At 52.3% G+C, this 25,171-nt stretch overlaps 2 protein-coding genes across 4 annotated transcripts in view; one reads left to right on the top strand and one right to left on the bottom strand.

Annotated features, from left to right (window-relative positions):
- The window catches only part of LOC137357001 (semaphorin-4B-like), a 94,084-nt gene extending 91,465 nt beyond the window's left edge, over positions 1-2,619 (bottom strand). The window contains exon 1 of the mRNA XM_068022933.1: positions 2,354-2,619. The gene's annotated coding sequence lies outside the window, so the exon portion shown is untranslated. The remainder of the gene's footprint in view (positions 1-2,353) is intronic.
- Positions 2,466-24,597, top strand: LOC137357002 (tudor and KH domain-containing protein-like). Of its 3 annotated transcripts, none has more exons than XM_068022936.1 (14): positions 2,466-2,682; positions 4,553-4,704; positions 5,294-5,400; positions 7,076-7,283; positions 8,297-8,439; positions 10,032-10,341; positions 11,617-11,783; positions 13,444-13,616; positions 16,467-16,531; positions 17,403-17,554; positions 18,437-18,568; positions 19,732-19,828; positions 22,065-22,146; positions 23,309-24,597. In XM_068022936.1, exons 2-13 carry the CDS (start codon positions 4,581-4,583, stop codon positions 22,118-22,120), a joined length of 1,734 nt encoding a protein of 577 aa, XP_067879037.1. In that variant the 5' UTR covers positions 2,466-2,682; positions 4,553-4,580; the 3' UTR covers positions 22,121-22,146; positions 23,309-24,597. The 3 variants fall into 3 exon arrangements, with proteins under 3 accessions (XP_067879037.1, XP_067879035.1, XP_067879036.1); XM_068022934.1 differs by lacking the exon at positions 2,466-2,682 and adding an exon at positions 2,935-3,137; XM_068022935.1 differs by lacking the exon at positions 2,466-2,682 and adding an exon at positions 4,214-4,426.
- The last annotated feature ends 574 nt before the right edge of the window (positions 24,598-25,171 follow it).

Below are 25,171 nucleotides of genomic sequence, written 5' to 3' on the forward strand. Positions count from 1 at the left end.
GCCAACTTTTGTGTCATCAGCAAATTTCCCAATCATGCCTCCCACATTTAAGTCCAAATCATTAATATACACCACAAACAGCAAGGGACCCAACACTGAACCTTGTGGAAACCGCCTTCCATTCATAAAATAAATCCATCAACCATTTGCCTTTGTTTCCTGTCACCGAACCAATTTTGGATCCAACTTGCCACATTCCCGTGTCCCATGGGCTTTTAATTTTCTGTCCACTCTACCATGCAGGACCTTGTCAAACACCTTACTAAAAGCATGTAAACCACAGCCACTGCACTACCCTCATCAATCAAAGAACAAAGAACAGGCCATTCAGCCCTCCAAGGCTGCGCCGATCTTGATGCCTGCCTAAACTAAAACCTTCTGCACTTCCGGGGTCCGTATCCCTCTATTCCCATCCTATTCATGTATTTGTCAAGATGCCTCTTAAACGTCGCTATCGTATCCGCTTCCACCACCTCCCCTGGCAGCAAGTTCCAGGCACTCACCACCCTCTGTGTAAAGAACTTGCCTCGCACATCCCCTCTAAACTTTGCCCCTCTCACCTTAAACCTATGTCCCCTAGTAACTAACTCTTCCACCCTGGAAAAAGCTTCTGACTATCCACTCTGTCCATGCCGCTCATAACTTTGTAAACCTCTATCATGTCGCCCCTCCACCTCTGTCGTTCCAGTGAAAACAATCCGAGTTTATCCAACCTCTCCTCATAGCTAATGCCCTCCAGACCAGGCAACATCCTGGTAAACCTCTTCTGTACCCTCTCCAAAGCCTCCACGTCCTTCTGGTAGTGTGGCGACCAGAATTGCACGCAATATTCTAAGTGTGCCCTAACTAAAGTTCTGTACAGCTGCAGCATAACTTGCCTATTTTTATACTCTATGCCCCGACCGATGAAGGCAAGCATGCCGTATGCCTTCTTGACTACCTTATCCACCTGCGTTGCCACTTTCAGTGACCTGTGGACCTGTACGCCCAGATCTCTCTGCCTGTCAATACTCCTAAGGGTTCTGCCATTTACTGTATACTTCCCACCTGCTCCTCCCTGTTACTTCCTCAAAAAAATTCAATTAAGTTAGTAAGACATGACCCTCCCTTAACAAATCCATGCTGACTATCCCTGATTAATCCGTGCTTTTCTAAGTGGCAGTTTATCCTATCTCTCAGAATTGATTCTAATAATTTGCCCACTACTGAGGTCAGACTGACCAGCATATAATTATTTGGCCTATCCCTCGCGCCCTTTTTAAAAATGGTACAACGGTCACAGACCTCCAATCCTCTGGTAACTCACCTGTATCTAGTGAGGATTTGAAGATGACACTCAACATCTGCTATTTCCTCCCTGGCTTCCTTTAACAACCTGGGATGCAATCCATCCGGCCCTGGTGATTTCTCCACTTTCAAAGATGTCAGACCCTCTCGTACTTCCTCTCTCATTATGCTAATATATAATTCCAATCTAATATTTATCACTCCTCTTTTACTACAATGTCTGCATCATCCCTCTGCTTTGTGAGGATAAAGACAAAAATCTCATTAAGAACCCCGCCCACATCTGAATCCACGCATAAGCTCCCTTGTACATGTCTGATAGACCCTACCCTTTCCTTAGTTTTCCTCTTGCTATTAATGTACTGATAAAACATCTTTGGAGTTTCCTTGATTTTACCTGCCAATAAATTTTCATGGTCTCTCTTCATTTTCCTAATTTCCTTTTTCACTTCACCCTGCACTTTCTATACTCCTCTCGGCTTTCTAAAGTATTACATGTTTTGTGACGATCATAAGCTTTCTTTTTTTTGTTTTATTTTACCCTGTAGTGTCTAGATAACCAGGGGGCTCTAGATTTGGCAGTACCAGCCTTTTTCTTTGTGGGCACATGTCTACACTGTGCCTGTAGAATCACACCTTTGAATGCCTCCCATTGGCTTGCCATTGATTTTCCATCAGTCCACTTTCACCAGCTTTGTAAAATTTGCTTACCTCCAATTTAGAACTTTTACTCCTGTTCTATCTTTGTTCTTTACCAGGCTTCTGCTAAAACTAACTGGTATTATGGTCACTATCTCCAAAATGGTCACCCACTGCTACTTCCATTTGTCCAACTTCATTTCCAAGACTAAACCGAGCCCTGCCCGTTAGGCTTGTTACTCCTGCCATCCTTTTTTTTTAAAAACGATTTGTAAGGTGCTATATAAATGCAAGTCGTTGGTTGGGGGGGGGGTGACGCCAACGGCGCATGCGCAAACAGCCCCACCCACCACGCGCGCCTCGTGGGAGTAGGTCACGTGGCCGAAGCGGCGCGCGAGTCTCATGCGCAAGCGCGCTCCGCCCTCACCAGCCAACCGCCGCCGTCCTTCGACCTTGGCTTCGATTGCTCGACGTCTCTTCTGCGCACGCGTACGTGCGAACGAGCTTTTTTTCCCCCTCAACACTGCCACGCAGGCTCGGGATGTGCCGAGCGTCAGTCAGCAGCACACGAAAAGAAATTACCGACAGCGACGGACGGTGAAGGGATGAGGCGTGATGGAGGGAAAGAAAAAAAGGCTGTCTATTAGCTGCAAAAACGGATTATTGCTTCAGATCCCAGCCACACCTGGCAAACTACAACTCCCAGCGTGTATTGCGAAACCAGGCTTTTGATCCCGGATGTGCACGCACTGATTGGTCAGGATTGAGGCAGGCCCCGCCCACCCCGCTGACGGGCAGTTTGGGCCCCCAACCCCCTGAATGTATCCCGCGTGCCATGTGGTCTAAGCGCGCTAATTGGTCAGAGTTCAAGGCGGGTCTTGCTTTTACCCCCGCACTCATTGGCCGGATGGTCTCCCTTCCCCGAGCAGTGTCCCGGATGTGGTGGCGGTTTCCCCATGCCGATTGGTTGGGATTCAAGAAAGCACCCGCCCACCACTCTCATTGGTCGGGTGGGATCTGGGATGTAGTGTGGGGAAGGCACGCTGATTGGCCGGAATGTGAGGCGGGGCCCCGCCTCTCAACGCTGGTTGGTTGTTCCTATCGTGGCGGCTCTGGCCGGTGATTGGGCGGCGGGCGGTGATTGAAGGGGCCGGCGCGCTGCTGGGGAACGGGGAGGAGAAACGGTGGCGGCTTCTGCAGACCGGGAAAGAGTGAGTCAGATAGACAGTTGAGGTAGCGGCACCCTGCGGTGGCAGGGTAGTGGGGGTGTTAGATAGGCAGGCTCCAACCAGTGAGGGGAGGGGCGAGTGTCACAGGTGAAGGGGCAATTGGGGGGGGGAGGGGCAGGACAGGGGCTATCTGGGAGGATGGGCAGTGGAGCAATGAGGGGGGCTGTGGGGGAATGGAAGAATTGGGGCAATGAGGAGGAGAGGCTGGGGGGCAATGTGGGGGCAGTGGGGGAGGGGCAGAATTGGAGCAATGTTGGGGAGAGCAGTGGGGCAATGAAGGGGCAATGAATGGGCAATGGGGGAGGGGCAGAATTGGAGCAATGTTGGGGAGAGCAGTGGGGCAATGGGGGAGGGGCAGAATTGGGACAGTGTAGGGGAGGGGCTGTAGGGGAGGGGCATGGCAGGCAATGTAGGGGAAGGGCTGTGGGGCAATGGGGAGGGGCAGGTTGGCAATTGGGGGGGGGAGGGGGACGGTGAGGTAAGTGTGGGATAGGGTCTGTGGGGCAATGGTGGCGGCCAGCGGAGCATTGGGAGAGGGTTGAGGTGGCAGTCTGGCGGAGGGGCTGTGGGAATTGGGAGGGGAGGCTGAGGAGGAGGGTTGGAGGAAAGTGAGGGGGGCAATGGGGAAGGAAGGGGAGGAGAGAGGCTGTGGGGTCAATGGGATGTGGGGGCTTGTGGAGGGTGTGCTGGCAGTCGATGGCTGGGGATAGTGGGGGCGGAGGGGGAGAGGAAGAGGGGCAATGGAGAGGATAGGTCTGTGGGGGGCAATGTTGGAGGAACTGGATGAGGAAGGGTGCAGGGGACGGATAGGGTTGACGGAGTTCCGTCCGGAAAGGTCCAGGGGACGGACAGGGTTGACGGAGTTCGGTCAGAAAGGGTCCAGGGGACAGACAAGTTTGAAAGGGTGGGGTGAGGAAGGGTTGACTGGGTGGGGTGAGGAAGGGCCCAGGGGATGGGCAGGGTTGACTGGGTGGGGTGAGGAAGGGCCCAGGGGATGGGCAGGGTTGACTGGGTGGGGTGAGGAAGGGCCCAGGGGATGGGCAGGGTTGACTGGGTGAGGAAGGGCCCAGGGGATGGACAGGGTTGACTGGGTGGGGTGAGGAATGGTCGAGATGCTGTAATGAAGGGCAGGAAGATCTGTGACATTAAAGCTCCAATTGTCCCCGAGCATCCAAAGCCTTTTTTCGGGGGAGAGAGTTCCAGATTTCCCGTCACCTTGCCCTGTATCTACCCTATTGAATCCTTTTAAACATTATTAACATCTCAATCAGGTGCGTCGGATGTACTCTGCACTGAAATCCCAGTTGTGGTGACGTTATTCTTGGACTTGGTCCCTGGCTTATGTGCTGCTGATGTGTTTGGCTCCCTTGCTTACAGGGGTATTTGTTTTCCTGCAGAAGGTTCAGAATTACACTGAGCGTGGGAATGTCGTCAGTGGGAAACCCATGGAGTAGCCTCACGGCAGTACAGAAGGCAATGTTGGCGATCGGGGTTCCAGCCAGCGCTGTGGTTGTGTATATATTGTACAGGAGGTTCCGGGAGAGTCGAGGTATGGATGAGCAGGCGAGAGTTTAGTGCGTTTCGAATTCTGACTCCTGCTGCGTGCCTGTCACTTTGGTGTTGCACCCTTCCCAAGTCTTCCCTCTTAAGGGTTCCACAGGTGCCATCCGGAGCCACAAGTGCTCATTCTTCAGGACGAGGCACTTTGACCGAATCTGAGGGACCACATGACCTTTCCCTAATTTTCGATTTAGTTCCCCTGCCCCCACACGCGCACACACACACACACACGCACAATTTCCTTGCAAGCAACTGACTTCACAAACTGATATGGAACAAAAGGAGGCCATTCGGCCCGTCGTATCTGTGCTGGCTCTTGGCAAGAGCTATCCAATTAGTCCCATTCCCCTCCCACCGCCCCAGCTCTCGCCCCATCGCCCTGCAAATTTTTTCCCTTCCAGTATTTATCCAATTCCCCTTTTGAAAGTTACTATTGAATCTGCTTCCACCGCCCTTTCAGGCAGCGCGATCCAGATCACAACAGCACGGCACATTGTTGTCTGGCTCAGTCGCGGTGCGGTATTTTTTCAGGGTAGCCTCCACCCTGCGCTGACTGTCTTCTGGTGCTTCTGGTGTAGATGAGCCCTATGTGCTGGTTGGGGATGATCAGATTGCCATGGACATGAGAGTCCCTCGAGATGCTGTGAAGATTATCATCGGGCGCCAGGGTTCCACTATAAAACAGGTGAGCACGCGATTCAGACACATTGACATCGTATCTCTGGTTAATTCTGTCCCTCTGAAGTTAAACTGCTCGCTTTGCTTTTTTACAATCTTATTAAGCTGAATCGGTGCTTTTAGTGACTTGTTTATTTGAGGGCCTCGGTCCATCAGCTTCTTTACCCGATTTAGACTCTCATTTTCCAGTCAGAGTGTGGTCACCTTGCTGATCCCACCGAAATGCGCCATCTCCCGCTAACCTACAGTGAAGTTCATTTGCCAATTACGCGCCCATCCTGCAAGTTATGCGAGGGCGCGCCTGAACTGTTGAACGGTGTTCTTATTAGATTTTAAAGGAATGAAGGATATGGCGATAGGGTGGGAAATTGGAGTCGAGGTGGAAGATCAGCCATGATCTTGTTGAATGGTGGAATGGACTCGAGGGGCCGAATGGCCTCCTCCCCCTGCTCCTATTGCTATTGCTTATGGGTAGGCTCATTCAGAAAGTAAGGAGGCATGGGATACAGGGAAAGTTGGCTGTCTGGATACAGAATTGGCTGGCCCACAGAAGTCAGAGGGTGGTAGTAGATGGAAAGTATTCAGCCTGGAGCTCGGTGATCAGTGGTGTTCCGCAGGGATCTGTTCTGGGACCTCTGCTCTTTGTGATTTTTATAAATGACTTGGATGAGGAAGTGGAAGGCTGGGTTAGCAAGTTTGCCGATGACACGAAGGTTGCTGGAGTTGTGGATAGTGTGGAAGGCTGTTGTAGGTTGCAACGGGACACTGACAGGATGCAGAGCTGGGCTGAGAAGTGGCAGATGGAGTTCAACCTGGAAAAGTGTGAAGTAATTCATTTTGGAAGGTCGAATTTGAATGCGGAATACAGGCTTAAAGACAGGATTCTTGGTAGTGTGGAGGAACAGGGGGATCTTGGGGTCCATGTCCATAGATCGCTCAAAGTTGCCACCCAAGTTGATAGGGTTGTTAAGAAGGCGTATGGTGTGTTGGCTTTCATTAACAGGGGGATTGAGTTTAAGAGCCGCGAGGTTATGCTGCAGCTGTATAAGGCCCTGGTTCGACCACACTTGGAATATTGTGTTCAGTTCTGGTCGCCTCATTATAGGAAGGGTGTGGAAGCTTTAGAGAGGGTGCAGAGGAGATTTACCAGGATGCTGCCTGGACTGGAGGGCATGTCCTACGAAGAAAGGTTGAGGGAGCTAGGGCATTTCTCATTGGAGCGACGAAGGATGAGAGGTGACTTGATAGAGGGGTACAAGATGATGAGAGGCATAGATAGAGTGGATAGCCAGAGACTTTTTCCCAGGGTGGAAAGGGCTATCACCAGGGGGCATAATTTTAAGGTGATTGGAGGAAGGTTTCGGGGAGATGTCAGAGGTAGGTTCTTTACACAGAGTGGTGGGTGCGTGGAATGCACTGCCAGCGGTGGTAGTAGAAGCAGATACATTAGGGACATTTAAGTGACTCTTGGATAGGTACATGGATGATAGTAGAATGAAGGGTAGGTATTTAGTTTGATGTTAGAGTAGGTTAAAGGTTCGGCACAACATCGTGGGCCGAAGGGCCTGTACTGTGCTGTACTGTTCTATGTTCTATGTCAACTGACCTCACCCCCCTCCCCACCTTCATCGGATTCCTTTTAGCTTATCTCAGACTTTTTCTCTCCCTTTCCCCAACCTCAGCTGCGGAAGGAAACGGGCGCCCGCATCGAAGTGGAGGACAGTGAGGAGACAGGCGGGTACGAGGGGCCTGCGGAGCGAGTGCTGACCGTCGTCGGGTCGCCCGTGCAAGTGTGCAAGGCCAAGGTGGCCATCCACCAGCTTCTGGCCGACAGCATGAAGATAACGGAGGAGCTGCACGTCCCCCATCGAGCGGTGGGACGGATCATAGGTAATGCCCCGTCTCTGCTAATGCACCCGACAAGCCCTCTCTTCAAATGGTCGGGGTTATACCCCGTCGACTGTAGGAGACTAAAGGAAAGGCTTGCATTTCTATAGCGCCTTGCACAACCTCAGGGTGACCCAAAGCACTTACACAGCCAATCATGTACTTATGAAGTGTAGTCGTTGTTGTAATGTAGGACGCACAGCAAGCTCCCACAAGCAGCAGTGTGACACTGCCCTGGTAATCTTTTTGTATGCATTGGGGGGTATGCATCAGTCAGGATAGTGGAGAGAACTTCAAAATAGTGCCTTGTTCTGTCCACCTGAGAGGGCAAAGGAAACCTCAGTTTAATGGCCCCCTCCGACAGTGCGGCGCTCTCTCAGTACCGCACTGGGAGTGTCGGCCTGGCCCGAGTCTCTAGAGTGGGGCTTGAACCCACATCCTTCTGACTGGGAGGCAAGAGCGCTACCCACTCCAGCACAACTGACACTTCAAAGTGTCAGGGAGTGACCAGACAAGAGCATCAATTGACGCTTTGCACTAGAGAGACTGGGAGAAGCGGGGATTGTTCACCTGAGAGCAGAGACGGTTAAGGGGAAATTTAATCGAGGCGTTCAAGATCATAAAGGGTAAATAAGGAGAAACTGTTTCCACTGGCAGGAGGGTCGGTGACCAGGGGAACACAGATTTAAGGTGATTGGCAACAGAACCAGAGGGGGAGATGAGAGTTTTTTTCACACAGTGAGTTGTGATCTGGAACACAGTGCCTGAAAGGGCGGTGGAAGCAGATTCAATAGTAACTTTCCAAAGGAGAATTGGATGAATACTCGAAGGGCAAGAATTTGCAGGGCTGTGGGGGAAAAGAGCAGTGGAGAGTGGGGACGAATTGGATAGCTCTTTCAAAGAGCCAACGCAGGCAGGATGGGCCGAATGGCCTTCTCCTCTGCTGGATCGTTGTACTTTTCAGATGGAAAGTTTGTACAGCCAACCGAGCAGTGCCGGTTTTGATTTGGCTGCAGGTCGCGGAGGGGAGAGCATCCGTGAGATATGCCGGACCACGGGAGCGAAGATCGTGTGTGAGAAGGAGACCAGCGAGCAGATTCTGGATACGAGGCGCTCGGTCAAGATCAGTGGCACAAAGCAAGAGGTGGCTTCGGCCAGAGTGAGTTTGTGCATGTTTGTTACTCTACACTAGACAGCGTCCTTCGGTATTACACTCGGGTGACGAGGCTGGTTTAAGAGTTCGGTTCAGGGGCAAGAGCCATTGGTAGATCATCCACCACCTTTGGCATTCACTCCCTTCACCACCAACGCACAGCGGCAGCCGTGTGTACCATCTACAATGAAAGATTTGATAAGATCGGGGTGTTTTATACCCCGATCTAAGGAACAGACTTGGCAGCACAACAGCTTATTGTGAATCGACTTTATTGCTATAAATGTAAGGACAAGTATAAGTTTTCAGATAAACCACAGTCACAAACTCAAGCAGTAATTAACAGTCTAACACAGATACTACCCGTATCAGAGACTGGACAGCGGAGGGCACGACTAGTTTCTTTTGACGCTTTGGGGTCCTCAAGCTTTTCGGTCGGTCTCTCGCTTTCTCGTAGTTTCTCTTGTCTCTTGGTGTTCAAAGATTCTGTGCCGTGCCGCGTCAAAGACGAGGCTCCTTTTATCCTGGCGGCTTTCCAGTTAACCCTCCCCTCTCCCAATCAGTGATTGGTCTTGTATTGAAGGATGCCTTTCTTAACCAACCAAGGATCATTTTGTGATGGGTGCTAACCTTTCAGATTTGTGCAAGTAGTACCCCTTTGTGTTGACTACTTTATCTCAATGCTTTTACATTTCGAGGCTCCTTATCTCATTCCAAGGCAAATCTACACAAGTTGTTTTCACTGTCTGCTCTCAAGGTTCTCACCCTTTTGCTGCAAGTAAGCATTTTAGAACTTGACATAATCTCCCAGAATCCCTCTGCCTTGACATCTTGTCCATACTGTGCCCTATTTCCTATGTTTTTCCACTTTACCACACTACAAAGAAGGGTTCTAACAAAACGAAGTGTTAGTTTATAATAAGTTAGTTTATAGTAACTGGATTTTAACAATTAGTACACTGGTTAGTACCTTTTGGTAACCTAATAATCATACAACAGGATTCACTGCAGCAACTCGCCACGACATCAGCACCTTCCAGACCTGCGACCTCTTCCACCTAGAAGGGCAAGGGCAGATGCATGGGAACACCACCACCTGCAAGTTCCCCTCCAAGTCACACACCATCCTGACTTGGAACTATATCGCCGTTTCTTCACTGTCACTGGGTCAAAATCCTGGAACTCCCTTCCTGACAGCACTGTGGGTGGCCCAACACCACATGGAGTGCAGCGGTTCAAGAAGGCAGCTCACCACCACCTTCTCAAGGGCAATTAGGGATGGGTAATAAATGACGGCCTGGCCAGCGATGCCCACATCCCGAAAATGAATGAGGAAAGATTATATATAGACCTGGGTTACACAGGAGCAGGGAGACTGACACCGGGCCTGCTCCTTGTATTGCCCTGGCTGAGATTAGTTAACTCCACGGGGACCAGGAATTGAGCATGCGTCATTCCTGTTATGCGGGAGAGCTGGGTGTCCTGTTTATATGAAGGAAGTGTTCTGGGATACAGCTTCCAAAAAGCAAGAGGGGGATCCGAGTTTCTGTTGTCAAAGCGTCCTCTCGCTCTCTGAACCAGCCTCTTCTCTTCCTCAGGCCCTGATCGTGGCGAAGGTGGAGGAGGAGGAGACCTTCCGCCAAAAGCTGGCCTCCTCGGCGGCCAGGAGGAGGCAGCGCAAGCATCCCATTGGTGCGCGGACGGAGCAGGTGTCGCCCACCCACTCCGGAGAGGGGATTGCAGCCTCGCCAGCGAGCGAGGGCGGAGAGTGGGCGCTGGACACCAGCGAGGACGAGGTGGATCACAGGACAAACCCCACCATCACCACGGAGCAGGAGAAGGAAGAGGGGGCCTCCGAGAAAGACGGCCAGCCAGGAAACCACTCGAGCCAAGTGTCCAAATTTGAGAGTAAGAACCGGTTGTTTGCTGCCCCAACGGGAGGAGGCCATTCAGCCCCTCAAGCCTGTTACACAGGAATGGGAGGAGGCCATTCAGCCCCTCGAGCCTGTTACACAGGAACGGGAGGAGGCCATTCAGCCCCTCGAGCCTGTTACACAGGAATGGGAGGAGGCCATTCAGCCCCTCGAGCCTGTTACACAGGAACGGGAGGAGGCCATTCAGCCCCTCGAGCCTGTTACACAGCCCTACAGGCTGATAGTTCTGGCTATCTTGCTTTGTTTTGGGATATTTAATAGTGTCATGTTGTATTGGAAATATTACATTTGTATAGCGCCTTTTGCAATCTCAGGAGATCCCAAAGCGCTTTGAGCCAATGAAAGTATTTTTGAAGTGTGGTCACTGTTTCATTAGGCTTGCTTTGAGTTATTTGAGGTATGTTATAGTGTCTCCAGTGCTTCCCCAACCCTTTAACCTTTCTCTTTTTCGAACACCACATCCGACTCTCTGCCTCCTCCTTCTAGTCTCTTTATTGCCCGTCCCCAGTTGCCCTGACTTTAAGAGTCGTGTGGCGACTGGAGTCACGTATAGGCCCAGTCCAGGTGAGGCCAGCAGGCTTCTTTCTCTAAAGGGGCGTGAGTTGAGCCAGTTGGATTTTTGTGAGAACCTGACAGCCACTTTATTTCCAGGCTATTACTCCAGGCCTGTGGATTGCAAGTCCAGTAACATGATCACCTCACCACTCTCCCCTATTCCCACAGGGCTTCAAATCTTCACTCCCTCTGCCTTCCTGATATACAGTCTCGACAGGTTAAAAATGGCAACTACCTCACCGCCAGCTCAGAGCGTGCGGTGCAGTAAGGCGCCTGTGAAATATAAGCGCTAGGATGGGCGAGTCGGGCCGAATGGCCTGTTTCTGTGCTGTACCATCTATGTAATCTCAGAAATGTACAGCACAGGAGGGGGTCATTTGGCCCATCGAGTCTGTGCTGGCTCTTTCAAAGAGCAGTCCACTTTGTCCCCCCCACCCCCCCAACTCTTTTGCCCACATCCCTCCAAGTATTTATTCAACTCCCCTTTTGAAAGCTGCTTTGAATCTGCCCTTTCAGGCAGCACATTCCACTTGTTCCGTTTTAAAATAAAAGCTTTTCCTCGTGTCGCCTCTGGTTCTTTAACCAATCATTATCTAATTTTCTCTCCCTTGTTCCGCCTGCGAAGCGTCTGCGTTTCCGGCGGAGACTTAGGGTGCGTAACCTTTCTCTTTATTCTCCCTCCCCTCGCCCACAGTTCCCAGCCCTGACTTCAGTTTCCTGCCGGACGAGCACTTGGAAGTTTACGTCTCTGCCTCGGAAAACCCGAATCACTTCTGGATCCAGATCCTGGGCTCCAGATGCTTACAGCTCGACAACCTGACCTACGAGATGTCTCGCTATTATAGAAGTTGCAGTGGTATGGTGAGTGCAGGTTAGAAGGAGCACTGCGTGGGTGTGGGAGGGGGAGCAGAGCAGGACGTGCATTTCTGTAGCACCTTCCGCAGCCTCAGCATGTCCCAAAGCGCTTGACAGCCAATGATGTACTGCCTGAAGCAAAATGCAAAAGGTCCCTCCAGCTTCCCTTAAATTTCAGCCATAGCTCAGCGGGAGAACTCTCACTTCCAAGTTTAAAAAGTTAAGGGTTCCAGTCCCCACTGCGGAGACTGGAGCGCAAAATGCAGGTTGGCACTCCCAGTGCTGAGGGAGCGCCGCGCTGTCGGAGGGTCAGTGCTGAGGGAGCGCCGCGCTGTCGGAGGGTCAGTGCTGAGGGGGCGCCGCCCTGTCGGAGGGTCAGTGCTGAGGGGGCGCCGCCCTGTCGGAGGGTCAGTGCTGAGGGAGCGCCGCCCTGTTGGAGGGTCAGTGCTGAGGGAGCGCCGCGCTGTCGGAGGGTCAGTGCTGAGGGAGCGCCGCCCTGTCGGAGGGTCAGTGCTGAGGGAGCGCCGCCCTGTCGGAGGGTCAGTGCTGAGGGAGCGCCGCCCTGTCGGAGGGTCAGTGCTGAGGGAGCGCCGCGCTGTCGGAGGGTCAGTGCTGAGGGAGCGCCGCGCTGTCGGAGGGTCAGTGCTGAGGGAGCGCCGCGCTGTCGGAGGGTCAGTGCTGAGGGAGCGCCGCGCTGTCGGAGGGTCAGTGCTGAGGGAGCGCCGCGCTGTCGGAGGGTCAGTGCTGAGGGAGCGCCGCGCTGTCGGAGGGTCAGTGCTGAGGGAGCGCCGCGCTGTCGGAGGGTCAGTGCTGAGGGAGCGCCGCGCTGTCGGAGGGTCAGTGCTGAGGGAGCGCCGCGCTGTCGGAGGGTCAGTGCTGAGGGAGCGCCGCGCTGTCGGAGGGTCAGTGCTGAGGGAGCGCCGCGCTGTCGGAGGGTCAGTGCTGAGGGAGCGCCGCGCTGTCGGAGGGTCAGTGCTGAGGGAGCGCCGCCCTGTCGGAGGGTCAGTGCTGAGGGAGCGCCGCCCTGTCGGAGGGTCAGTGCTGAGGGAGCGCCGCGCTGTCGGAGGGTCAGTGCTGAGGGAGCGCCGCCCTGTCGGAGGGTCAGTGCTGAGGGAGCGCCGCCCTGTCGGAGGGTCAGTGCTGAGGGAGCGCCGCCCTGTCGGAGGGTCAGTGCTGAGGGAGCGCCGTCCTGTCGGAGGGTCAGTGCTGAGGGAGCGCCGCCCTGTCGGAGGGTCAGTGCTGAGGGAGTGCTGCAGTGTCGAAGTCTTTTGTGTTCTGTTATTTGGGATGAAACATTAAACTGAGGCCCCCATCTGCCCGTCTCGGGTGGATGTAAAAGATCCCACGGCCGCTATTAAAAGAAGAGCAGGGGGTGGAGTTCTCCCCAGTGTCCCTGGGGCTGATATTTATCCTTCAACCTGCATCACTAAAAAAACAGATGATCTGGGTCATTATCCACATGCTGTTTGGGGGAACTTGCTGTGCACAAATCGGCTGTCACGTTTTCTACATTACAACATTCAGGGAAAAAAAATACTTCATTGGCTATAAAGTGCTTTGGGACATCCTGAGGTTGTGAAAGGTGCTATAGAAATGCAAGTTCTTCCTCTCTTCTCTCTTCCCTTCTTGACATCAGATTAACCCTTTCTTTACCAAATCTCTGCAGAGGGAGGACTTCACCCCGAAGCTGGGCGACATTGTGGCGGCTCCCTTCCAGGGTGACAGCTCTTGGTACCGGGCGCGAGTGCTGAGCTTCCTGGAGAGCGGGATCGCTGACCTCTACTACGTGGATTACGGCGACAACGGGGAGATTCCGATCGGGAAGCTGCAGATCCTGAGGTCAGTGGTGATGTCTTGCAACCCCCTACCTTCTCTCTCCTTTTCTGGAGGGGCTGGGCCGTGCTGAGGGAGGTCATGGGGTGGGGGGGGGAGGAGTGTCAGGCTCTCCGCCCCCACGATCCCTCGTGGACATACTTGCCAAGTTTATCATGAAAACCAAACCGACTGATTCTGCACCCCCAGCGATTGTTTCAGGTGATATTCTTTCTGAGAACCCTGTGGATCTCTTTTGTGACCATTTACCCCTGGCCTTTCTACCCTGACTGGCTTTGAACTAATGCTGTGGGTTTGCTTTAATACGTTATAAGCCCGGCTTAGTTCCCCCGGTTCCGCTGCCACAACCCGCATTGTACAGAGCCCGAGCTGCTCTGTCATCTCTTGCACTGCTGACATCCTGGCCGGAGACTGACAGACACGTCTCAGGCCTGTCTGAGTTTGCCTGGAGAGTGGATAAATCCCCAGGCCCAGATGAGATGTATCCCAGGCTGTTATGTGAGGCAAGGGAGGAGATAGCAGGGGCTCTGACACAAATTTTCAGATTCTCTCTGGCCACGGGAGAGGTCTAGAGGACAGCGAATGTGGTACCGTTATTCAAGAAGGGTAGCAGAGATAGACCAGGTAATTACAGGCCGGTGAGTCTAACATCAGTGGTTGGGAAACAACTGGAAAAAATTCTGAGGGACAGGATTAATCTCCACTTGGAGAGGCAGGGAATAATCAGGGATAGTCAGCATGGCTTTGTCAGGGGGAGATCGTGTCTATCTAACGTGATTGAATTTTTCGAGGAGGTGACTAGATGTGTAGATGAGGGTAAAGCAGTTGAAGTAGTCTACATGGACTTCAGTAAGGCTTTTGATAAGGTCCCGCATGAGAGATTGGTTAAGAAGGTAAGAGCCCATGGGATCCAGGGCAATTTGGCAAATTGGATCCAAAATTGGCTTAGTGACAGGAGGCATGGGTAATGGTCGAGGGTTGTTTTTGTGAATGGAAGCCTGTGACCAGTGGTGTACCACAGGGATCGGTGCTGGGAGCCTTGCTGTTTGTAGTGTACATTAATGATTTAGACATGAATATAGGAGGTATGATAAGTAAGTTCGCAGGTGACACGAAAATTGGTGGTGTCGTAAATAGTGAAGAGGAAAGCCTTAGATTACAGGACGATATAGATGGGCTGGTAAGATGGGCAGAGCAGTGGCAAATGGAATTTAATCCTGAGAAGTGTGAGGTGATGCATTTTGGGAGGACTAACAAGGCAAGGGAATATACAATGGATGGTAGGACCCTAGGAAGTACAGAGGGTTAGAGGGACCTTGGTGTACTTGTCCATAGATCACTGAAGGCAGCAGCACAGGTAGATAAGGTGGTGAGGAAGACATATGGGATACTTGCCTTTATTAGCCGAGGCATAGAATACAAGAGCAGGGAGGTTATGATGGAGCTGTATAAAATGCTAGTTAGGCCACAGCTGGAGTACTGTGTACAGTTCTGGGCACCACACTATAGGAAGGATGTGATTGCACTGGAGAGGGTGCAGAGGAGATTCACCAGGATGTTGCCTGGGCTGGAGCATTTCAGCTATGAAGAGAGACTGAAAAGGTTAGGGTTGTTTTCCTTAGAGCAGAGAAGGCTGAGAAGGGGACATGATTGAGGTATACAAAACTATGAAGGGCATTGATAGGTTAGATAGGAAGAAACTTTTTCCCTTAGCAGAGGGGTGAATAAACAGGGGGCATAGATTTAAAGTAAGGGGAAGGAGGTTTAGAGGGGATTTGAGGAAAAGTTTTTTCACCCAGAGGGTGGTTGGAATCTGGAACGCACTGCCTGAAAGGGTGGTAGAGGCAGGAACCCTCACAACAGTTAAGAAGTATTTAGATGAGCACTTGAAACGCCATAGCATACAAGGCTACAGGCCAAGTGCTGGAAAATGGGATTAGAATAGTTAGGTGCTTGATGGCTGGCACAGACATGATGGGCCGAAGGGTCTGTTTCTGTGCTGTATAACTCTGACTCCAGTAGCATTCTCTCTTTCACGTCAGAAGGTCAGAGGTTGAAGTATCTCTCCCAGAATTGAGTGCATAATCTAGGCTGGCAGTCCTGTGCAGGACTGAGGGAGTGCTGCGCTGTTGGTGGTATTTTTTAAATGATGAGGCATGAGAAAGTGTATTTCTTTCCTTTTCTGCCTCTGCCTCTCGCACGCGCTGTCTGGCTCGCGCGAATATGGAAGTTTCAGAAGGGAAGTGAAAAAGCAAGTAAGAGAAGCAAAGAGAGAGTATGGGAAGAGACTGGCAGCTCACATAAAAGGGAATCCCGAAGTTTTCTATCTGCATTTAAATAGTAAAAGGGTGGAGAAAGGAGTAGTGGCGCCGATTAGGGATCAAAAAGGGGATTTATGCATGGAGGCAGAGTTATTAAGTGAACACTTTGCATCTGTCTTTACCAAGGAAGAAAATGCTGCGCAGATCATGGTGAAGGAGGAGGTAGTTGAGACACTTGAAGGGTTTAAAATTGATAAGGAGGTGGTATTGGATAGGCTGTCGGTATTTAAAATTGATAAGGCACCAGGACCGGATGAGATGCATCCAAGGATACTGAGTGAAGTGAGAGTGGAAATTGCAGAGGCCCTGGCCATAATTTTCCTGTCTTCGTTAGACTTGGGGGCGGCGCCAGAGGACTAGAGAATTGGAAATGTAACACTCTTGTTCCAAAAAGGGTGTAACGTTAAGCCTAGCAACTGCAGGCCAGTCAGTTTAACCTCAGTGGTGGGGAAGCTCCCAATCTTTGCAAGACGCCAGAATCTTCAGCAATGACGGAGTTTAAATCTAGTAATGATTTCCTCTTGTCTGGTTTCAGGACTGATTTCCTGAGTCTCCCGTTCCAGGCTGTCGAATGCAGCCTTGATGAAATCCAGCCAGTCGGTGAGTTCACAATTCAATCTCTCGACCGACTACACGGGTGGAGGGGCTGGGGTGTGGGGAGGGGGTGCTGCCTGAGGAGTTATCGGACTGTGGCAATGGGACCCTAGTTCTTCTTTGAAGAGTAAGAGGTGAGCAGCACCTCTTTGGGGTCCTACAGGGCCATGTTTGGCCATACAGCCCCTCGAATCTACTGCACCTTTTGTGGTATCATAGAACAGTTACAGCACAGAAGGGGACCATTCGGCCCATCTGCTCCGTGCTGGTGTTTCTGCTCCACACGAGCCTCCGCCCACCCCCTCTTCATCCCACCCTATCAGCATATCCTTCTATTCCTTTCTCCCTCATGTGTTTAACCAGCTTCCCCCTTAAAAGTATCTCTGCGATTCCCCTCAACCACTCCCTGTGGTAGTGAGTTCCACATTCTCACCACGCTCCGGGGAAAGAGGTTTCTCCTGAATTCCCCATTGGATTTATTAGTGACTGTCTTATATTGAGAACCCACTAGTTTCAGTCTCGCCCACAAGTGGAAACATAGGAACGGGGGTGGGGGGGGGGGGAGGCGCCATTGAGCCCCTCCAGCCAGTTCCATCATTCAGTGAGATTGTGGATGATCTGAGCTGACACCTCTGCCCCTCATCGCTTAATAACAATCTATTAATCTTGGGTTTAAAATGAATCATTGACCCAGTCCTCATCGCTGTTGGTAGAAGAAACCTCTACCATCCAAATGCCTTAAACACAAAAGTGAAGAGGTATCAGAGTACGACCGCAGTCGATGCAATCGTCACGAGGTGAGGGAGGGGAGCGCCCAGAGGTGAAGGTGTTTTTTTTTTTAAGTGATTGAATACAAGGCCTGTGGTGCTTGTTGCAGGGGAGGTGTGGTCGGATGAAGCGATGAATTGTTTTGACTGTCTCACCTACTGCGCCGAGTGGAAGGTTCTCCTCGCCAGGATCTGCAGCTACTCCCAGAGTGGGGACGTCACCAGGCCGCAGGTGAAGTTGTTCGACCGCACCCGTGACCAGGTAAGGAGTGTCTTTTTCTCCACCCCCCCACCCCTCACCCACAGCAACCCCTCGTGTGGGCCCGCAGAACTCATTGTTTCAGCCACAGAAGGGTCACCGCCCACAACACACACAACGACCCCCCCGAGAGACCATCACTCTTAGACTGGGAGTTTGTGGGAGCCCCAGTGGTGATCGACTCTGCCCCCTCCGAATACTCACGGGCGTGCGCTTTGGAGCAGGGATCACGGGTTGGCAGTCATGCAATAGCACAGTTCAGAAGGAGGCTATTCGGCCCAGCGAGTCTGTGTTGGCTCTTTCAAAGAGTAATCCAGTTAGTCCCCCTCCCCCGCTCTTTCCCCATGCCCCTGTAATTTCTTTCTCCTTCAAGTATTTATCCAATTTCCTTGTAAAAAGCTAACAAATCTATATCCCCCACCCTATCAGGCAGCACATTCCAAATCCTGACTATTCGTTAGTTTGCCAGTCGCCTTAAATCTGTGCCCCTCTTGTTATTGACCCTCCTGCCAGTGGAAACAGATTCTCCTTACCTACTCCATCCACACCCTCCCCGACTTTGAATGCCTCAGTTGCATCTCCTCTTCGCTTTCCTCACTCTAAGCTGTTCAAGTCTCAAGTAGCTAATCCCGCATGGCTGTAACCATTCTAGTAAATCTCTTCTGTACCCTCTCCAAAGCCTTCGCGTCCTTTCTAAAGTGCGATTCCCAGAATCGGGAGCAGGGAACGCTGCCGACTCCAGCTCCTGCCCTTTCTCTGTAGCTCCGCGATGTTGAAGCGAATTCGAGTGCCCGCTTCACTGCTGCAGCTGAGATCCGTGAGCTGCAATCCGTCAGACAGCTGTCTAAAGGCTCTTACATCTCCCGACCTCTCCCGTCTCCACAGAACCTCGACATTGGGGAAGAGCTAATCCGGCTGGGACACGCGACCCGCTGCCCTCAAACCCCGGGAGCCACGGTCGGAGACGGCCTGGGCGCGGGCGGAAAATCCACGACGACCACTCTTCAGGCGCTGCTGGTAATGTAAACGTCCCCCGATCCCAATCATCCCAGACTCACGGGTGGATGTAAAATGTCCCAGGGCGCTGTTGGGAAGGGGAGTTCCGGACCAACCCCTCAACCAACATTGTCCCGTTGCTGTTTGTGGGATCTTGCTGTGTGCTGATTGGCTGCCAGGTTTCCTACATTACAACAGTGTCTACACTTCGAAAAGTACTTCATTGGCTGTGGGATGTCCTCAGGATGTGAAAGGTGCTATATAAATGCAAATATTCCTTTGAGGTTCGTGGGGTAATCAGTTCTTGAAGAGGTGATGGAAGTGTGGTGGATGTGGTGTATAGGGACTTTCAGACGAGTCTTCTCCCATCCCCTCCTCCTCTTGCCCTATCAACAAGTCCTTCTATTCCTTTCTCCCTCATTTATCCAGCTTCCCTTGCCATTCACCTCAACCACTCCCTGTGGTAGTGAGTTCCACATTCTCACCACTCTCTGGGTAAAGAAGTTTCTCCTGAATTCCCCCATTGGATTTATTAGTGACAGTCTTGTATTGATAGTCCCTAGTTCTAGTCTCGCCCGCAAGTGGAAACATCTTCCCTACGTCTGCCCTAGGCCCCTTCGACCAAACCCGTGACCTTTACCACCTAGAAGGACAAGGGCAGCAGATGCGTGGGAACACCACCACCTACAAGTTCCCCTCCAAGCCACACACCATCCTGACTTGGAGATATATCGCCGTTCCTTCACTGTCGCTGGGTCAAAATCCTGGAACTCCCTCCCTAACAGCACTGTGGGTGTACCTACCCCACACGGACTGCAGCGGTTCAAGAAGGCAGCTCACCACCACCTTCTCAAGGGGTAACTAGGGATAGGCAATAAATGCTGGCCTGGCCAGCAAGGCCCACATGAACAATTTTTTTTTTAAATCCTAATGAGCCCTTTGATAACGTTCAAGACCTCTATCAGGTCAACCCCCCCCCCCCCCCCCTCCCCCTCAGCCTTCTCCTTTCTAGAGAAAAGAGCCCCAGCCTGTTCTGTCTTCCTGTTGTTTATAATCTTTCAGTTCTGGGATCATTTTCTGTGAATCTTTTTGCGCCACCTTCGATATCCTTTTATAAAATGGAGGCCAGAGCTGTAGCGAGTTCGTCTGCGGCCTACTAACAGGATGCCTTTGTTTGGGATTAGAATGACGTGGCTGGAGGACTGGATGGAAGCTTGGTTTCTGAACTGTGTACCAGGAGTCCAGAGGAGCAGCTATCTACCTCTTGGCAGACTTACTCAGGTAACGTGTGCGCGTGCGTAGGCGAGGCACCCCCGTCAGCTAACTGTGTACGTTCTGTTTTCACCTCTGACCTGCCCACTGCATGGGCGATCCTGACTGTCTGGTGTCTCTGCATCACCTCACAACCACACACCGCCCCCTCCCCCCTCTCAGGTGGACGTAGAAGACCCCTCGGCCACCGGGGGCACAATTCTCCCCGGTGCCCTGGGGCCAATATTTATCCCTCAACCAACATCACTAAAAAAAAAAACACACGATCTGGGTCATTATCACTTTGGGAGCTTTCTGTGCGCAAGTTGGCACTCGTGTTTCTCTGCATTGCATTTTAAAAGTACTTGATGGGCTGCGAAGCCCTGGGACGTCCCGGGATTGTGAAAGGCGCCACAGGAATGCAAGTCCTTTCTCTTCGCTCTGTAATTTCACTTGTGACGGTTGTTCTTTACGCTCTGGGTCACGGTTTACAATCTCTTCCAAACACCGCCTGCTGTTTCCACCCGAGATTGCCTTGCTGATCCCTCACTTGATTGCTTTGTGCGCTCGTCTTATTAACGCGCAAACAGACCGGGGCGGGAGAGCAGGCTGACAGAAACAGGTTGAATTGTTTGTCCGCTGGTCTTGCTCAGGCTGCAGCGATGAGGTGTTCCAAAGTGTTGTGGACCGCGCTTCCTCTCCCCTCTCAGCCGGCCACAGCAGCTGGGCGGATCTGCGGTTTAGCCGAGTGAGTGTAGGCGCCACCTCTGTCTCCGCCTGCGACCTCAACTACGTCGGAATCGACATCGGAGGGGCCGTCTGGCGGGCCTCCAGCCCGGCCGACTCCCTCGTCGCCGCGCCCTCCGGCTGGGCCACCTTTCTCCCGGGCACCGCCAGTTCTGCTGATTACTGCCAGCTTACCCCGTCCCCCACCTCGCGCCTCGCGACCTTGAGCGACCAGGAGGATGCGGAGGATAGTGTGCTGCTCAGGGTACTGGACTACGCGCTCTCGCCCCCGTCCGTCGATGACGTCGCCGTCAGGGACACGATCGGTTCCGTCACCTTCAGCTTCTCCGACAGCAGGGACGCGGACCGGAGTGGCAGCGAGACGGGTAAGTGAGCTGAGATGGGTGGAGGAGCACAGTCACATGGGAGCACGGGGCTGGAGGAGTAACTGCAGGTGAGGCACGACAGCCCGACCCAGAGTGTGGGCATGTGCACACCAGTGTGATAAAACACGGCTGCGTGGCACAAGGTGGCGGATAATGCACTGCGGCTGCACGTAGGCTGAGGGGAACCATAGAGTGGGTCGATGCCTTCAGCAAGTACGGGAACACGAGAGAGCTGGGGAACCACTTGAGCAATTGGGGACACAGTGAATTACCCATCACCTTACCTTCCCATCCTTTACCCTGTTGCTCACTTTCCCCTTGTCTCCCAACACTCCACTGTCAGGGTGTCCACCTGCAAAAGGAATGAAGTCTCTCTTTCATGCTGTCCATCTCTCGCTGTATTTCTCTTCACACTCTCTTCCGCCCATTCTATCATCTTTCTCCCATTCTCCCCATCTCTTCCCTTTTGCGCTGTCCCTTTTCTCTGTCTGTCTCTCTCTCGCTGTCTGTCTGTCTCTCTCTCGCTGTCTGTCTGTCTCTCTCTCGCTGCCTGTCTGTCTCCCTCTCGCTGCCTGTCTGTCTCCTCTCATATCTGCTTGCAGCTGGTTATTCAGCACCATGGACAGTGCACTGTGAGCAGTAAAGTTTGGTCCCGTCCCCTGTGGCGAATGGTGAAAAGCAGAGAAAGGGAGACAGATATTTTATAGAGGACAAAAACCCTGTGTTGTTTGCACCATGTCACAAAGCGTTGTATTGCGGGGAGGGTATTACTGTGGTGGGTGGGGGGTGGGGGGGAGGTTTCATGCTCTGCGCGATGTCTCTGGATCCACACTTTACACTGAGTCTGAGAGCGTGAGCGACAAGGGAACTGATCAGCACCGAAATCTGATTGTGCACCAATCATCGGACTTTACTGAGCAGCAGAGTGTCCTGGGGTTGCGGGCAGGAAGCTGTGCTCATCCACAGGATAACACCAGCAGCCCCCTTCTGAAGGGCAGGTAAATGTGTGTGGAATGGGTGAGAGAGCATGTTACATTTATATTCCTTACGCTGCCCCCCTCTCTCTGGTGTTGCCCGGTTTCCAGCTGTCTGGCAGGTAGACTGTTTTCCACAACTCCAGTCCTCATGGCCTGTGTATTTGTTATCTGTTGCAGAACCCTCCCTCTATGGCAGCGAAGGGGTGCTCATGGTCAAGGATGAGTTTTTATAGGAGTGCGGCCAGTCACTCAGTCCCGGGTACGTGTCCGTGTCCGTCTCTGTCTCTTGATCGGGGGCAGGGGGGAGAAATCTGTACCCACGAGGTAATATTTATTTACTTGAATTTGTTCCTGCGTTCAGTGCGTTTCAACGAGGTGCGAATTAGTGAGTGAGCACAGAACAGTCTCTCCAAATAACCGTGATCCCTGGGACCATTCCGGTAAATCTCCCTCTCCAAGGCCTGGACGTCCTTCCTAAAGTGTGGGGCCCAGAATTGGACCCATTCCTCCAGCTGGGGCCCAACTAGCTTTTTCCGTAACTAACTTCCTGACTTTTCCGCTCAATATGCCTGTACGTATAAAGCCGAGGATTCCCTCTGCTTCCTTAACTGCTTTGTCCAACTCCCTTCTCAGATTGGACTTGTGATAAATTAACAACCACTCCCCCCGGATATTATCCTGGTTTCCTCCCCCCCCCCGTGTTGACGCCAGGACTTCAATAGTGTGTCTGGTTCTTACTTGCTGATGATGCATAATTACAGGTGAATAACTCACTGTCACTGTTTGTCCACACACTGGGCACTTGGGAGAGGTACTGAACGGGCGAGAAGGGAGGAGGTAAATTTTAAACTCCTGATCCGAATGAATGTTCTGAACTTGTATTTATATAGCACCTTAACATAGTAAAAAGCCCCAAGCCGCGTTAATCAGACAATGTTTGACCCCGAGCCACATCAAGAGATATTAGGGGACGGGCGACCAAAAGCTCGGTCCAAGAGGTCGGTTTTAAGGAGCGTCTTAAAGGAGGAGAGAGAGAGAGAGAGAGAGGCGGAGAGGTTTAGGGAGGGAATTCCAGAGCTTAGGGCCCCCCGGTCAGCTGAAGGCACGGCCGCCAATGGTGGAGCGATGGGAATCGGGGGGGGATGCGCGAGAGGCCGGAATTGGAGGAGCGCAGAGATCTCGGAGGGTTGTCGGGGCTGGAGGAGGGTGCCGAGATGGGGAGGAGGTGAGGGCCATGGAGGGGATTTGAAAACAAGGGATGAGAATTTTAAATTGGAGGTGTTGCCGGACCGGGAGCCGGCGTAGGTCAGCGAGCACGGGGGGGGGGGGGGGGGGGTGGTGACGGGTGAACGGGACTCGGTGCGAATTAGGACACGGGGGCAGCAGAGTTTTTGTTTAACGGATGGTTTTGTTCCTCACAGGTTTGTGTGACAGAGCCACAAAAGGACGGATATCAGCAATCACTACATCGCCTGAAAATTACTTGAATGTACAGTTCAGACCAGAACAGTGTTGGGAGTTTAATTATTTTGTTTGTTTTAAAAGCCTTAAATCTGAGCAGCCTCTGCAAGGCTGGAGGCAGTAGAGGTTGTTCACTGGGAAGGATAGTGGGACGGGGGCTGCAACACGCACATTTCCATCGTACACACAAACACAAACCCTTCCTTCCCCCCTCCGCCAGGATTACTCCCATGTTTTCGGTTGTAAAAAAACACTCGGATTGTTTTACATTAATAACTTTGTACAAAAATGATTTTATATTCGAAAATATATCTCCCACTCGCCCTGCCCCATCGCTCTGAGATTAAACATCGCACTAAAGCTGCGTGGGCCACAGTGTCATCAGCTTGATGATTCCTTGTCTGCTGATTTTAGCAGGGTTGTGGTTATCCTCAGCGCAGCTGGAGACAGAGGGGGTGAGAAAATCCACCACTGCTGATCTGTCTCTCTCTCCCGCTCTCTCCGTCTCTCCCGCTCTCTCCGTCTCTCCCGCTCTCTCAGTCTATCCCGCTCTCTCCGTCTCTCCCGCTCTCTCCGTCTCTCCCGCTCTCTCCGTCTCTCCCGCTCTCTCCGTCTCTCCCGCTCTCTCCGTCTCTCCCGCTCTCTCCGTCTCTCCCGCTCTCTCCGTCTCTCCCGCTCTCTCCGTCTCTCCCGCTCTCTCCGTCTCTCCCGCTCTCTCCGTCTCTCCCGCTCTCTCCGTCTCTCCCGCTCTCTCCGTCTCTCCCGCTCTCTCCGTCTCTCCCGCTCTCTCCGTCTCCCCCCCCCATTTTCGTCCTGTCCCAGTCTCATTCTCTCTGTCTGACCTATTGTGTATCTCCTGCTGGAATGTATGTGCAGGTAGATGTCTCATATCTCAGGAGCCGGCTTCGGCTGTGGCACCTTTCACAGTCGAATAGCTCACGCGTTAAGATTGGCGACTTGGGCGGGAGACCAGCGAGAGCTCGGTGCCTGGGGAACCTGCATAGCCCAGCAACTGTCGGGAGAAATTAGCCTGGGAGATTTAATTTGCAATTACGAAGCATTAAGCAGCGTTCCCCATGGGAAAAGCCAGTCATTCCCAGGGCACATCTCCCAACAGTTCAGCAGTACTGGTGACAAGTTGACTTTTACCAAACCCACCCTGCCCAGCTTTTTCTTTACCCAATTCCGTGTTTGATGAAACGACTGTGCAATAAATAGAAAAACTGGAATAAACTGATATTAAAGCTTGTTGACATTTGCAAATGCCTTTTCCCACGACTCACTTTCTTCATTCATTCGCTGGGCTGATATTCAAATGACGAAGAAAGGACTTTCATTTCTGTAGCGCCTTTCACATCCTCAGGCTGTCCAGAAGTTCTGTTGAAGTGTAGTCACTGTTGTAGGAAACGCAGCAGCCGATTTGTGCACAGCAAGCTCCCACAGACAGCAGTGACATCATCTGTTTTTAGTGATGTTGGTTGAGGGACAAATATTGGTCCCCAGGATACGGGGGAGAACTCTCTCCGCCCCCAACCCGTCTCCTCTTCCAGTAGTGGCCGGGGGTTGTTTACATCCACCAGAGTGGGGCTTCCAAAAGATGGCACCTCCGACAGTACAGCCCTCCCTCAGTATTGTTCCTCTGACAGTGCGGCACTCCCTCAGTATTGTTCCTCTGACAGTGCGGCACTCCCTCAGTACTGATCCTCCGACAGTGCGGCACTCCCTCAGTGCTGATCCTCCGACAGTGCGGCACTCCCTCAGTGCTGTTCCTCCGACAGTGCGGCACTCCCTCAGTGCTGTTCCTCCGACAGTGCGGCACTCCC

This window comes from Heterodontus francisci, chromosome 46 (assembly GCF_036365525.1).
Source record: "Heterodontus francisci isolate sHetFra1 chromosome 46, sHetFra1.hap1, whole genome shotgun sequence".
NCBI lineage: Eukaryota > Metazoa > Chordata > Chondrichthyes > Heterodontiformes > Heterodontidae > Heterodontus > Heterodontus francisci.

Bases quoted from the DNA above. Each gene is read 5' to 3' on its own strand.
- LOC137357002 (XM_068022936.1), top strand. From the start codon at position 4,581: ATGTCGTCAGTGGGAAACCCATGGAGTAGCCTCACGGCAGTACAGAAG. The intron at 4,705-5,293 runs GTATGGATGAGC...CTTCTGGTGTAG, and splicing joins GAGGTTCCGGGAGAGTCGAG to ATGAGCCCTATGTGCTGGTT. The intron at 16,532-17,402 runs GTGAGTTCACAA...TGCTTGTTGCAG, and splicing joins TGATGAAATCCAGCCAGTCG to GGGAGGTGTGGTCGGATGAA.